Raw genomic sequence first — 13079 nt, forward strand, 5'->3', positions numbered from 1 at the left:
AGGTTCGATCCCCGGCCACGGCTAATGTCGGTGGCGAACAATTTCTAAACCGGTTCTGGGCACTCCCCCCCCCCCCATTCCCTTTCATGAACCCGCACTGACCAGCGTGGTGAAGTATGGTCAACCACCCCATGATCGGCACGGTGCGGTTCGTCATCCAGCAGTGTATCAACGAAGGAGGTTGAATATTACACATAATTCTGATTTGATCGTTTTAAATAAGAGCTGCTTACGGATGCAAGACGAGGGCTGGTGGAGCGAGTTTGGTGAATCTGGACTTGCTGATGGAGAGTGACCCAGCACTGGCCCCAAGGGGCAAGGGTTGCAATGAGTGCGGACTGCGGTCTGCTGTGAGCTGTCTGTCAGGCACGCCGTGGTCGTGAACGACTCGCGCACAACGCAGAGACGCCCCTTGCGAGGACGCGAGGAGAGGCAGAGCGAGCGAGGAAGGCGTGGACGAGAGAAGTCACGCAGGCCCAAGACGAACGGCGGTCGAGAGTCATCACGGAGTGGCAGCCCACGGGATGGAACGCGTCCGAGGGACGTCTACCGGGGTGACGGAGCGACGTATCCTCCCCTCGTGTGGGAGTTCTGGGTTGCTCGCTCCACCGCGGGATCGTGAGAGGTGGCGGGCTTCATCCAGCAGTGGATTGACCATGGCTCGTGATGATGATGGCGACGATGACGAGGAAGCTCTACCCAAGGCTGTTTGCGTTACGGCTTCTGTGAGCCAACGTGCGGCCTTGCGTGTTTGCTTTAGGGATTTACAATGGCCACAGCCGGCAGAGCTGCGTGGGCGCCACGTGAATCATTACACCGACGACAACCGGTGGGAGGCGAGAAGGGGGGGGGCTGTGGAGACTCCACGGGGAAACATCACCCGAGCGAGTCCTGGGGGCTAAGAGACACCCACAGCGTGTCTAGATGTGACTAAGAGACACCCACAGCGTGTCTAGATGTGACTAAGAGACACCCACAGTGTGTCTAGATGTGACTAAGAGACACCCACAGCGTGTCTAGATGTGACTAAGAGACACCCACAGCGTGTCTAGATGTGACTAAGAGACACCCACAGTGTGTCTAGATGTGACTAAGAGACACCCACAGCGTGTCTAGATGTGACTAAGAGACACCCACAGTGTGTCTAGATGTGACTAAGAGACACCCACAGCGTGTCTAGATGTGACTAAGAGACACCCACAGCGTGTCTAGATGTGACTAAGAGACACCCACAGTGTGTCTAGATGTGACTAAGAGACACCCACAGCGTGTCTAGATGTGACTAAGAGACACCCACAGCGTGTCTAGATGTGACTAAGAGACACCCACAGTGTGTCTAGATGTGACTAAGAGACACCCACAGTGTGTCTAGATGTGACTAAGAGACACCCACAGCGTGTCTAGATGTGACTAAGAGACACCCACAGTGTGTCTAGATGTGACTAAGAGACACCCACAGAGTGTCTAGATGTGACTAAGAGAAACCCAGTGTGTCTAGATGTGACTAAGAGACACCCACAGTGTGTCTAGATGTGACTAAGAGACACCCACAGCGTGTCTAGATGTGACTAAGAGACACCCACAGCGTGTCTAGATGTGACTAAGAGACACCCACAGCATGTCTAGATGTGACTAAGAGACACCCACAGTGTGTCTAGATGTGACTAAGAGACACCCACAGCGTGTCTAGATGTGACTAAGAGACACCCACAGCGTGTCTAGATGTGACTAAGAGACACCCCCAGTGTGTCTAGATGTGACTAAGAGACACCCCCAGTGTGTCTAGATGTGACTAAGAGACACCCCCAGTGTGTCTAGATGTGACTAAGAGACACCCACAGCGTGTCTAGATGTGACTAAGAGACACCCACAGCGTGTCTAGATGTGACTAAGAGACACCCCCAGTGTCTAGATGTGACTAAGAGACACCCCCAGTGTGTCTAGATGTGACTAAGAGACACCCACAGCGTGTCTAGATGTGACTAAGAGACACCCACAGCGTGTCTAGATGTGACTAAGAGACACCCACAGTGTGTCTAGATGTGACTAAGAGACACCCACAGCGTGTCTAGATGTGACTAAGAGACACCCACAGCGTGTCTAGATGTGACTAAGAGACACCCACAGCGTGTCTAGATGTGACTAAGAGACACCCACAGCGTGTCTAGATGTGACTAAGAGACACCCACAGCGTGTCTAGATGTGACTAAGAGACACCCACAGCGTGTCTAGATGTGACTAAGAGACACCCACAGCGTGTCTAGATGTGACTAAGAGACACCCACAGCGTGTCTAGATGTGACTAAGAGACACCCCCAGTGTGTCTATATGTGACTAAGAGACACCCCCAGTGTGTCTATATGTGACTAAGAGACACCCACAGCGTGTCTAGATGTGACTAAGAGACACCCACAGCGTGTCTAGATGTGACTAAGAGACACCCCCAGTGTGTCTAGATGTGACTAAGAGACACCCACAGCGTGTCTAGATGTGACTAAGAGACACCCACATCGTGTCTAGATGTGACTAAGAGACACCCACAGCGTGTCTAGATGTGACTAAGAGACACCCCCAGTGTGTCTAGATGTGACTAAGAGACACCCACATCGTGTCTAGATGTGACTAAGAGACACCCACATCGTGTCTAGATGTGACTAAGAGACACCCACAGCGTGTCTAGATGTGACTAAGAGACACCCACAGAGTGTCTAGATGTGACTAAGAGACACCCACAGAGTGTCTAGATGTGACTAAGAGACACCCACATCGTGTCTAGATGTGACTAAGAGACACCCCCACTGTGTGTCTAGATGTGACTAAGAGACACCCCAGTGGTCTAGATGTGACTAGAGACACCCACTAGTGTCTAGATGTGACTAAGAGACACCCACATCGTGTCTAGATGTGACTAAGAGACACCCACAGCGTGTCTAGATGTGACTAAGAGACACCCACAGAGTGTCTAGATGTGACTAAGAGACACCCACAGCGTGTCTAGATGTGACTAAGAGACACCCACAGCGTGTCTAGATGTGACTAAGAGACACCCCCAGTGTGTCTAGATGTGACTAAGAGACACCCACAGTGGGTCTAGATGTGACTAAGAGACACCCACAGTGGGTCTAGATGTGACTAAGAGACACCCAAAGTGTGTCTAGATGTGACTAAGAGACACCCACAGCGTGTCTAGATGTGACTAAGAGACACCCACAGCGTGTCTAGATGTGACTAAGAGACACCCACAGCGTGTCTAGATGTGACTAAGAGACACCCACAGCGTGTCTAGATGTGACTAAGAGACACCCACAGCGTGTCTAGATGTGATTAAGAGACACCCTACACATTGTGGACACCTGCTGGTATTCAGGGTCTCAGTTTGGATCTATTCTCCAAGGCGATGTCAACATTGATGGCGATGTCAACATTGATGGCGCTGGCAAGCGGACCTCTGAACGCAGGGGAGAGCGCGTGCACAGTGCAGCTCGGCACCGGGCCACTCGCTGAGGAGATGCAGTCAGATTAAATCCGAGGAGCCGTCCTCTTGTCAGCGATCAAGTTGGAGGGGAGGGTAGGTGGGGGATAACTTCGCTGCGCAAAACATTATGGGTATTTTCAAGATGGTCGAGAGCAGTTGGTTTTGTTGGACCAGGTGATAACTCTAAGCAGCCAAGGCAGAGTCTCGTTTGCAAGAGGCACCTAGGGTCACCAAAACTACAAAACATCTTTGAATAAATTAGAAACTAACATCGCAGGACTCCTACGATATATGGAAATATGTTTAAAAAAGTGCTGTTTGCGAGTGGCAGTACCTATGAAGGTCGGAACGGCACACGAGGGGGTGGGTTGCAGGCACCACGCGTGGCCGCTTTTGTCTGCCAAGTGGCAATGATTACACACCGCGCCAGGTACTCATTTAAGGCTGAGTCGACCTAGGGGGAGGCTCAGGATTGTCACTGGTGTCGGCAGCCATGAGCGACAATCTCCCCGCACCCGCGATTAGCGTGGTTGGCTATGTACGGCGCAAAAGTAGTTCAACGTACACACACACAATCGAACCCTGGGCGCCGGGTTCGCTCGCCACCACCACAACCACCACCACCACCACCACCACAACCGTCACCACGCTCGTCCGGCGCCGGCACCCACCGAGGCGGTGCAGGATATGAGGCGGTTGATGTGCCACGAGAGCTGCAGCGTGCCCTTGCCCTGGTAGCACGACTGCACGCGCTCCTTGATGGCCTCGTCGATGGCGCGCAGCGGGAAGACGCAGAGCGCCGACTCGCCGCCCGGCGGCCTGCGCCGGCCCTTCTGGTCCTTGAGGAAGACGGCGTAGAGGACCTTCTCGTTCGGCGAGATGCCCAGCGACTCGGCCAGCCGACGGCCGGGCCTCGCCAGGTAGGCCGCCTGCACCATGAGGTAGTCGACGCCGCCCTTGGAGCAGCCGATGGGCAGCTCGACGTAGGAGTAGAAGTGGCGGTCGTGCAGGCACAGGCGCACCACCTTGGAGGTGAAGAAGCGCTCGGCCGGCGCGTCAGCGGACAGCGGCTGCGTGTCGGGGTGCACGGTGAGGAAGTAGGCGAAGTCTCCGCTCGAGAAGCCGTACACGTAGAAGATGTCGAAGTTGGGGAACATGGAGAGCGTGTCGGACGGGATCTTCATCTGCGACGACTCGAAATCGTTGTGGTAGACGTACGCGAACATGTTGGCGTCCTCCGCGTCGCGCTTCAGCCAGCGGCTCGAGATCGTCGGGAAGTAGTCCACCTTGCCGTCAACCGGCGTGCCGATGAACAGCACGCTGCCCTCCTCGTCATCCTCATCCTCCTCGTCCTTATCGTCATAGTCCCCATCGTCGCTGCCGCCGTCGATCCGGGGAGGGCGCCTCGGTGGGTCGACGATGAACCCTACGGACGAGCCGCGCTCGCTGACGCTGGACAGGTAGTGCTCCGACTTGTGCGCCGGCTCACCCAGCTTGAAGAGGTCGTCCAGCTTGAGCAGCTTGCACACCCCCTGGAAGGCGCTGCCGCACGCCAGCAAGCGCGAGCGCCGCGCGTCCACCAGCAGCAGCCTGTTGACGTTGTCGCTGGGCGCCGACTCCTGGTTGCACTGCTGCACCATCGGCGGCGGGTAGCACTCACGGTTGTCCATCACGGGGCCCGTTTCGTGGTCGCGCAGCAGGGTCAGGTTGCTCGACAGCTGGTACACCCGGTTGACGCCGCCCACGTACACCTTGCCCGTGCCGCCGTCGACAACCAAGTGGTTCAGCGGCCAGTTCTTGTTGGGAGTCGCGAATCTGGCGACGCCGCCACCGCCGTCGCCGTCGCCTCCGTCCCCGCCGGAGGGCTGGCGAGAGCCACGCGATGCCGGCGCCGGCGGCGGCAGCAGGAGCAGCAGCAGCGCGAGCAGCAGTTGCGCAAGCGGCGGCGGCCGCAGCAGCAGCGGCCGGCGGTGGCAGCTGTGGCGATCATGGCGGCCGTGGCCGTGGCCGAGTTGGCGACGGTTGTTGGCGAGCGCCGAGTTGGAGGCGGAGACGCGGAGGAGGGGGTGAGGAGGAGTCATGATCCGCGCGTCGCCTCAACTAGACGCGCGTCCACGCATCCACGCGACCCCAGATGACCCGGCACGACCCGGCCCAGCTCGGCCTCGGTGTCGTGGGAGCTGAAAGGGACGAGAGGAGAACGCGCCGGTAAATGACTGGAGAAGCATCCGTCATAAATCGTGAACTCGTGCACCTACTCACCAACGCACCCACGCAGTCATATACCCAGCTCCTCACTCGTATACCCACCTATTCACAAATCCCTCCGCCTATTCATTCACCAATCTCACTTGCTTACTCATTCACCCACCCACCTACTCAGTGGTGAGGAGGGGGTAAGGGGTAGTGAAGCGGTGGAGATGTCTGAGATTAAGCGGCTCACGTGCATCAGCAGCTCCGAGAGACGGAAGGCGAGAACGGCTCTCTCCGTGAATGCACCAATGGCTGTACCGTGCTGATGCGGCCCAATGAGGACGAAACTGGTCTGCAGTCCCGAGTCCTTGTTTCTCTACCGCCTGTTGTTGTGACGGCCACATTCTCAACTCGAGTGTCTGGTACGACCATGTCACACCCACAGTGCTTTTGAGCCGGTGGTCTGGACAAGGTTGAGCGATTTTGTACCTGCAGTGCCGCTCGGATCTATTTGTATCGCCGGTCGGCACGTGGGCTCCTTTGCACGGGAGATGCCTCATCTCACGGGAATCTCCGGGTGAGATAGCGAAATAAATAAATAACGCCACAGCCCTCCCTGACAGAGCGTCCCCAGAAAGCGGCACTTACAGTGGCAATCAGTGCGGCGTGATGATGATGCTGCTGCTAGGGCTGCTATTGCTGCTGCTGATGTTGAGCTGGTGCTGCTGATGATGCTGATGATGAGATGATGATGTTGCTGCTAGGGCTGCTACTGATGTTGAGCTGATGCTGCTGATGATGTTGCTGCTAATGATTCTGCTGATGATGATGATGCAAATGCTGATGTAGATGCTGATGTAGATGCTGCTGCTGCTTCACTGCGCCCGCGATCACTCCATGGCCACCACGGGGGGTGGGGGGGGGACAGCTCCAGGCACAAAGACACTCTGCGCCACGTGCCCTCTGGCTGCGCCCGCTGCGCTTTGCAGGGCGACCTCGACCCCGAAGCTGCCCCAGAGATCGCCTCGTGTCCCCGACTCGGCCGCGGCGTCAATTGCTACCGCACTGCACGTGCTACCGCACTGCACATGCTACCGCACTGCACATGCTACCGCACTGCACATGTTACCGTACTGCACGGCACCAGCAGGGGCTGCCGGGGCGTCCTGCAGAGGGAGGAGGGACTCCTCGGGACCCCTCGGGGACTTTCTACGGGAATTGGTGGGGGCAGTGGTGGTGCCGCCCTGTTGCTCAGTGGTGAGCCCTGAAGCTCCATCAGATTTACAACATCACCAGATCACTAATAAGCTCACCTGGTAGCTGACCAACTCACCAGACAGCTGATCAACTCACCAGACAGCTGACCAACTCACCAGACAGCTGATCAACTCACCAGACAGCTGAACAACTGGCCTGGTAGCTGATAAACTGTGCGTGCATATGTGTGTGCCTGTACACACGTGGTGTGTGTGCCTGTACACAGGTGGTGTGTGTGCCTGTACACAGGTGGTGTATGTGCCTGTACACAGGTGGTGTATGTGCCTGTACACACGTGTGTGCCTGTACACACGTGTGTGCCTGTACACACGTGTGTGCCTGTACACACGTGGTGTATGTACATGTACACATACACCGCGTGTGTGTACACACACACACGCGGTGTGTGCATGTACACATACACCACGTGTGTGTGTGTGTACACACGCGGTGTGTGCATGTACACATATGTATGTTGAACCTCTTTCCCACCGTACATAGCCAACCATGCTAGTCGGAGGTGTGTACAGGTGTGCGTGTGTACAAGTGTGCGTGTGTACAGGTGTGCGTGTGTACAGGTGTGCGTGTGTACACGCGTGTGTACACGCGCGTGTACACGCGCGTGTACACACACGTGTACACGTGCGTGTGTGCGTGCGCGAGGCGACATCGCCGTCGGGAGGCTTGTCACCCAGCCGGCCGACGCACGCTCGGCTCTCGCGCGTCCGCGACGCTGTGGACGCGACTCGTGGCAGCCTCCCAGCTGAGCTCGCTCGGACTCACGAATCGCCCATTCGGAGCACCTCACCAATCGCCGAGGTCGCACGCAGCCGCCGCTAGAGACTGCAGTGTGTGGCCACGTGGACTCGGAGTCGGCACAGCGAGGGGTATACTGGGTGTGGTGTGCCGTGCTGGAAGTAGTAAGCCCGAAACGCGACTCGTTACCTTTAGTTTTGCTTCGCGTGTAAAATAAAAGGCGACGATAATTTCCAACATTCCTTTAAGTGCATTAAATGTATACACAGTACTATATACACAGTACTATATACACAGTACTATATACAGTACTATATACACAGTATACTATAATAATGGTGCACAGCCTCTTGTTAATCCACTGCTGGATGAAGTCACCTTCGCCTCGCCGTATTGTCGATCGGGGGGGGGGGGGGGGGTTGTTTGACCATACTTCACCACGCTGGTCAGCGCGGGATGGGAAAGTTCGGGACCAACTCAGACATCACCCGCCACAGCTCGCAGGGTTAACGACACGATACGCTAACCACTGCGCCACCGCTCCTCCCCGTTTACAATATTCAATTTATGTATCACGTGGCATGGTAAAGTTGACCATCGTCATCGACAACATCAACATCATCATCATCTCGCCCTCGACAAAATGAGCACCACTCCGTGGAAAGCCAGCACAGCGGTCGTCCTGTGAATGTGGAATGTCTCCGGAGGGGGCCATTGGCCTCGTCCCAACCGCACCGCGACTCGCCCCCCCCCCCCCCCCCCCCCCGTGGCCTCGCGGGGCGGCCACGCGGCCAGGAGCCGGGGGCGCCTTTCTGAATTGGCGAGGCCGCGAGTGATGGAGGCAAACTCGGGGAGTTGCTTTCATCCAGCAGTGTGTCGATCGTGACTGACGATGGCGGTGGTGGTGGTGCCGGTAACGAGGATCGTGACCTGACTGATGCAAGCTCCAGTGATGTCCTCGAAGGGCGACACAGGCGGGCATGTAACTCACGGCCAGAATCAGGGCGATGGGCGAGGGATTAACTGAGATAATTGCCAGTGGAGCAGAGTTAGACTGTACTCGCTGTTGCACCGGCACACTCGCGGGCTTCGCGGGTGTGAGGGGCAACACGTGATTAGGGGGTGTGGGGGGGGGTCCCGGGGGAAGCCGCACCCCCCACGGACACAACATCTGGGTCTTCATCCTGACACTCTCAGCCAGCCGCCGACTTCATGAAGCCACGGGTCGCCTCGCTGATTGCTCTGCAGCTCGCCATGGTGCTGATGTTGGTTTCTCTATTAATTGCGATGTGTGCACTGCACTGTACTGTGTGTGTCTGTACCTGCGATCAGCACGGGTTGGCTGTGTACGGTGGGAAAGGAGTTCAACATACATACATATAAGCGTGGGGAGCGGTGGTGTAGTGGTTAGCGCACTTCTCTCTGCCCCCCCCCCCCCCCGGCCACCGGAGTTCAATTCCCGCTCACGACCAATAACTGTGGCGAAAATCTAAACCGATACTGGGCCTCCCCTAGGTCGACTCAGCCTCAAATGAGTACCCGGTGCGGTGTCTAAACATCGAAACTGGGGAGACAAAGGCGGCCGGACATGGTGCTGGCCATCCACCCCCTCGTGTGCCGTGCCCGCCTTCATAGGTGCTCGCTAACAGCACTTGCCCCAACAGTCTGTTACAGGCTACACGGGGGATCTTTGTCTCTGTGCACGCGCCCTCTGTGCTCAGTGCAGTCACCAGTGAGACGCATTCCACTCACAGCTTCATCACCGCCGCCACCACCGTGATCAATATCACCATCACCATGGTCATCGCCGAGATGTAATGATCAGCAGAGCGATCAGCAGTGACGATGTGTCCGTGATGATCACTCGGTCGGGATCACACATACGTCGGCAATCACGGCGGAGACTGGGCAGGAGCCTCCTTGAAACGAGCCATGAGACTCAGTGAGGCTTGCCTGGGTAAACGAGTGGAATACTAATTAATATGATTGATCACAGTAATTAATATTATTTCTCACAATACTAATTAATATTATTTATCACAATAATTAATATTTTTAATTATTAATGTTGTAATTGCTTATTATCTAAGTGTAATCGATCACTCTTACGCTCTTATTTTTTATCATCAACATCTTCATCATGGTTATTAACATCGTTATTGTGAATGTGATGAACACAATCAGGATCACTGTCTTCACGACCATCTTCACAATTATCACCATCATCAAGAACATTCATCATTATCAAGAATGTCATCATGCACGCTGTACACTCAGCGTTGATCACGGCTGCCTTGAATGAGTCGCTGACCCGCCATGTACACCCATTGGCACTGGGGAGACAAAGGCGGCCGGGCGTGGTGCTGTGACTACGCCGCACTCGCGTCCGTCGTACCGGCCTCAATAGGCGCTCGCCAACAGCGGTGGTCCCAGCAGTCTACGTCGGCAAGAGGTCAATCTCTCGCTCGCTGCTAGACAGGCTCGCGTTTGGGATGAACGGTGTAAGGCACTACCACTGGAGTACAAAGTTCGCATACTCATACCGATCACGTGCGAGCGAACGCGAGGTTCCGAATGCGAGATTGTGCCCCGGCCTCACGGTAGATCGTGCCCTGGCTTCACGGGAGAAGGCTGCTTGTAGGTGTACTGGCGCTGATGGATGTTTTTCCACTGTGCGAGGCTATATCGGGAGAGCAGGTATCGTCGGCCAGGGCTCCCCACAGACTCGGTTGCTCTTAAAATACAGCCGACCCCAGTGGCAGCGATAGGAAACATAGCCTGTCCTGACCAAACGGGGCATCCCCTCTCTCCTCCTGGCAGCTACAGGGGTCCCTGTGAACCGCGAAAGGGGTCCCTGTGAACCACGAAAGAGGTCCCTGTGAAACACGAAAGGGTTCCTGTGAACCACGAAAGGGGTCCCTGTGAACTAACAGGGGTCCCTGTGAACTACGAAAGGGGTCCCTGTGAATTTAGGGGACCCAGCCCAGTCGGTGTAGACGCGCGCACACAGAGACACGCATCGAATCATACAGACACACACATATACACACACAGACACACACAGACACACAGACACGCATACAGAGACACACATCGCCACGTAGATACACAGATACAGACACGGACACACACAGACACACAAACACGCATACAGACACACAGATACACATACAGACACACACAGACACACACACGCAGATACACACAGACACACAGATACACACACAGACACACAGACACGCAGACACACAAACACGCAGAAACACACAAACACGCAGACACACACAGACACACACAGACACGCAGACACATACACAGACACACAGAAAAAACACAGACACACACACAGACACGCATACAGAGAAACACATCGCCACGTAGATACACACACAGAGACACGAGACAGACCCCCCCCGTGTCGCCTCAACAGACTTTCGGGGCAAGTGCTGTTAGCGAGCGCCTATGAAGACAGGCACGGCGCACGAAGTTATGATGTGGTCATCTCCACGCCCGGCCGCCTTTGTCTCCCCAGTACTGACGATGTATATGTGTGTATACGCGCAGATACATACAATCGAGCTACATTGGCTCAGGTACGTGTACACGTGTATTGTGACTCGTCTTTAGCCAGGACAGGCAGCCTCGCTGACTCTCACGACTCGTGGTGGGTCCTGCTACTGCCCTGGGAGGTTTTGGCCGATTTCAAGACCGGAGGCAACCAGGGACCTCTGAGTGAACCCCGACGCCGCGCGGACGCGGGGAAAACGTCAAAGCTCCGCACAGATAGATTTAAGAATCCAATTATGTACAGCCCATATATGATGCTGGTCATCTCGCACAGCGACAAGCCGACAGCGCCCGTTCGTATTCGCAGGCTGTCTCCCATCCGCAGACAATCGCGGCTCGACCCCTGCCGTGGGCTCGACTCGGGACCCGTGGGCTCGACTCGGCACCCGTGGACACGACTCGGCACCCGTGGGCACGACTCGGCACCCGTGGGCTCGACTCGGCACCCGTGGGCTCGACTCGGCACCCACGCGGCAAAGATCGCCCCCCGGACCCGTGACAGGCCGAGCGCCGGCGAAGGGCGACCCGGCGCACGAGGGGGTGGGTGGCCATCAGCGTGTAACACAAAAAAATGTTTCTGGGTAGTAAGTGTTAGTTCTTAATTGCTTATGACTCAAAAGTACAGAAAGTGGCTATTATTCCCCACAAACTTTGCTTTTGTGACCAGGACAATATTTTGAAATCTACCTATTTTCAATGTGAAAACGTGTGCATTTGTGTCTTTCGTTCACAAAGTACACAGGAACAAAAATTGGGTTACATAGTGTAATCATTTGAGGCTGAATCGACTTAGGGGAGGCCCATGCTGGGTTTTGGGCGTGAGCGGGGATCAAAATCCGGACCGCGGGGTTCGGAGCGCGGCGCTCGAACCACTGCGCCACCGCTCCCCACGCAGTGATTGGCAGGTCAGATTCCTATCAAGCACCGATAGGAATCCCGAGTACGCAAAGTACTCACGTACACACACACACGTACACACACACACACACGTACACACACGTACACACACACGTACACACACACACACACGTACACACACACACGTACACACACACACGCACACACGTACACACACACACGTACACACACACACACGTACACACACACACGTACACACACACACGTACACACACACACGTACACACACACACACGCACACACGTACACACACACGTACACACACACACACACACGTACACACACACACGCACACACACACACACGTACACACACACACACGCACAAATACCCACAGAGCCATGAAGAAATCACGCGGAATGCGCCCCAATCTCTGCACATCTCGGAAGCCAAGCCGGTTCTCGTCTGGATGGCGGAAGCAGCGTGCGGAACAACATTACGGAGTTGTCACGGTGGGCACGGCTCCTCTGTGCCCCGCCACCAACCCTCCTCCTCGCTCGCTCGCTCGCTCGCTCGCTCGCGGAGCCCGAGCGCGCCGCGCCTGGAGGCCCTCGTCCCCCAGAGCGCCGGGCAGGGGCCGCGTGCGGTAGAGCGGCGGCACTGCGAGAGGCCGGCCACCCGAGTTCGATTCCCGCTCACGGTCAACACCGGTGACGGTTTTCCGAGTCGGTTTTGGGTCCTCCTAAAGGTCGACTCGGCCTTAAATGAGTACCCGTGTGTTACGGGCAGCAACTGGGGATACAAAGACGGCCGGGCGTGTCATTGGTGATGGCCGCCTCTGGCGCGCCGCGTGTCTGACAGCGCGGCCCCAACACTCTGCTGGGGCTGCAGCGGGGGACCCGTGCGCGTGTCGCGATGTGCACAGCGTGCCCATCTACTACTCACAGCCTCATCACCGACACACACGGACAGG

General features: G+C 56.1%; 1 protein-coding gene across 1 annotated transcript in view; it reads right to left on the reverse strand.

Moving 5' to 3' along the window:
• LOC133349347 (plexin-A1-like) overlaps positions 1 to 13079 on the reverse strand; it is a 131876-nt gene that overhangs the window by 116479 nt on the left and 2318 nt on the right. Inside the window, exon 2 of the mRNA XM_061562699.1 lies at positions 4147 to 5655. Within this exon, the coding sequence (XP_061418683.1) occupies positions 4147 to 5556 (1410 nt within the window). The 5' untranslated portion in view covers positions 5557 to 5655. The remainder of the gene's footprint in view (positions 1 to 4146; positions 5656 to 13079) is intronic.

Source organism: Lethenteron reissneri, chromosome 30, assembly GCF_015708825.2.
Source record: "Lethenteron reissneri isolate LAM-NWPU_2019-01 chromosome 30, ASM1570882v1, whole genome shotgun sequence".
Classification (NCBI taxonomy): domain Eukaryota; kingdom Metazoa; phylum Chordata; class Hyperoartia; order Petromyzontiformes; family Petromyzontidae; genus Lethenteron; species Lethenteron reissneri.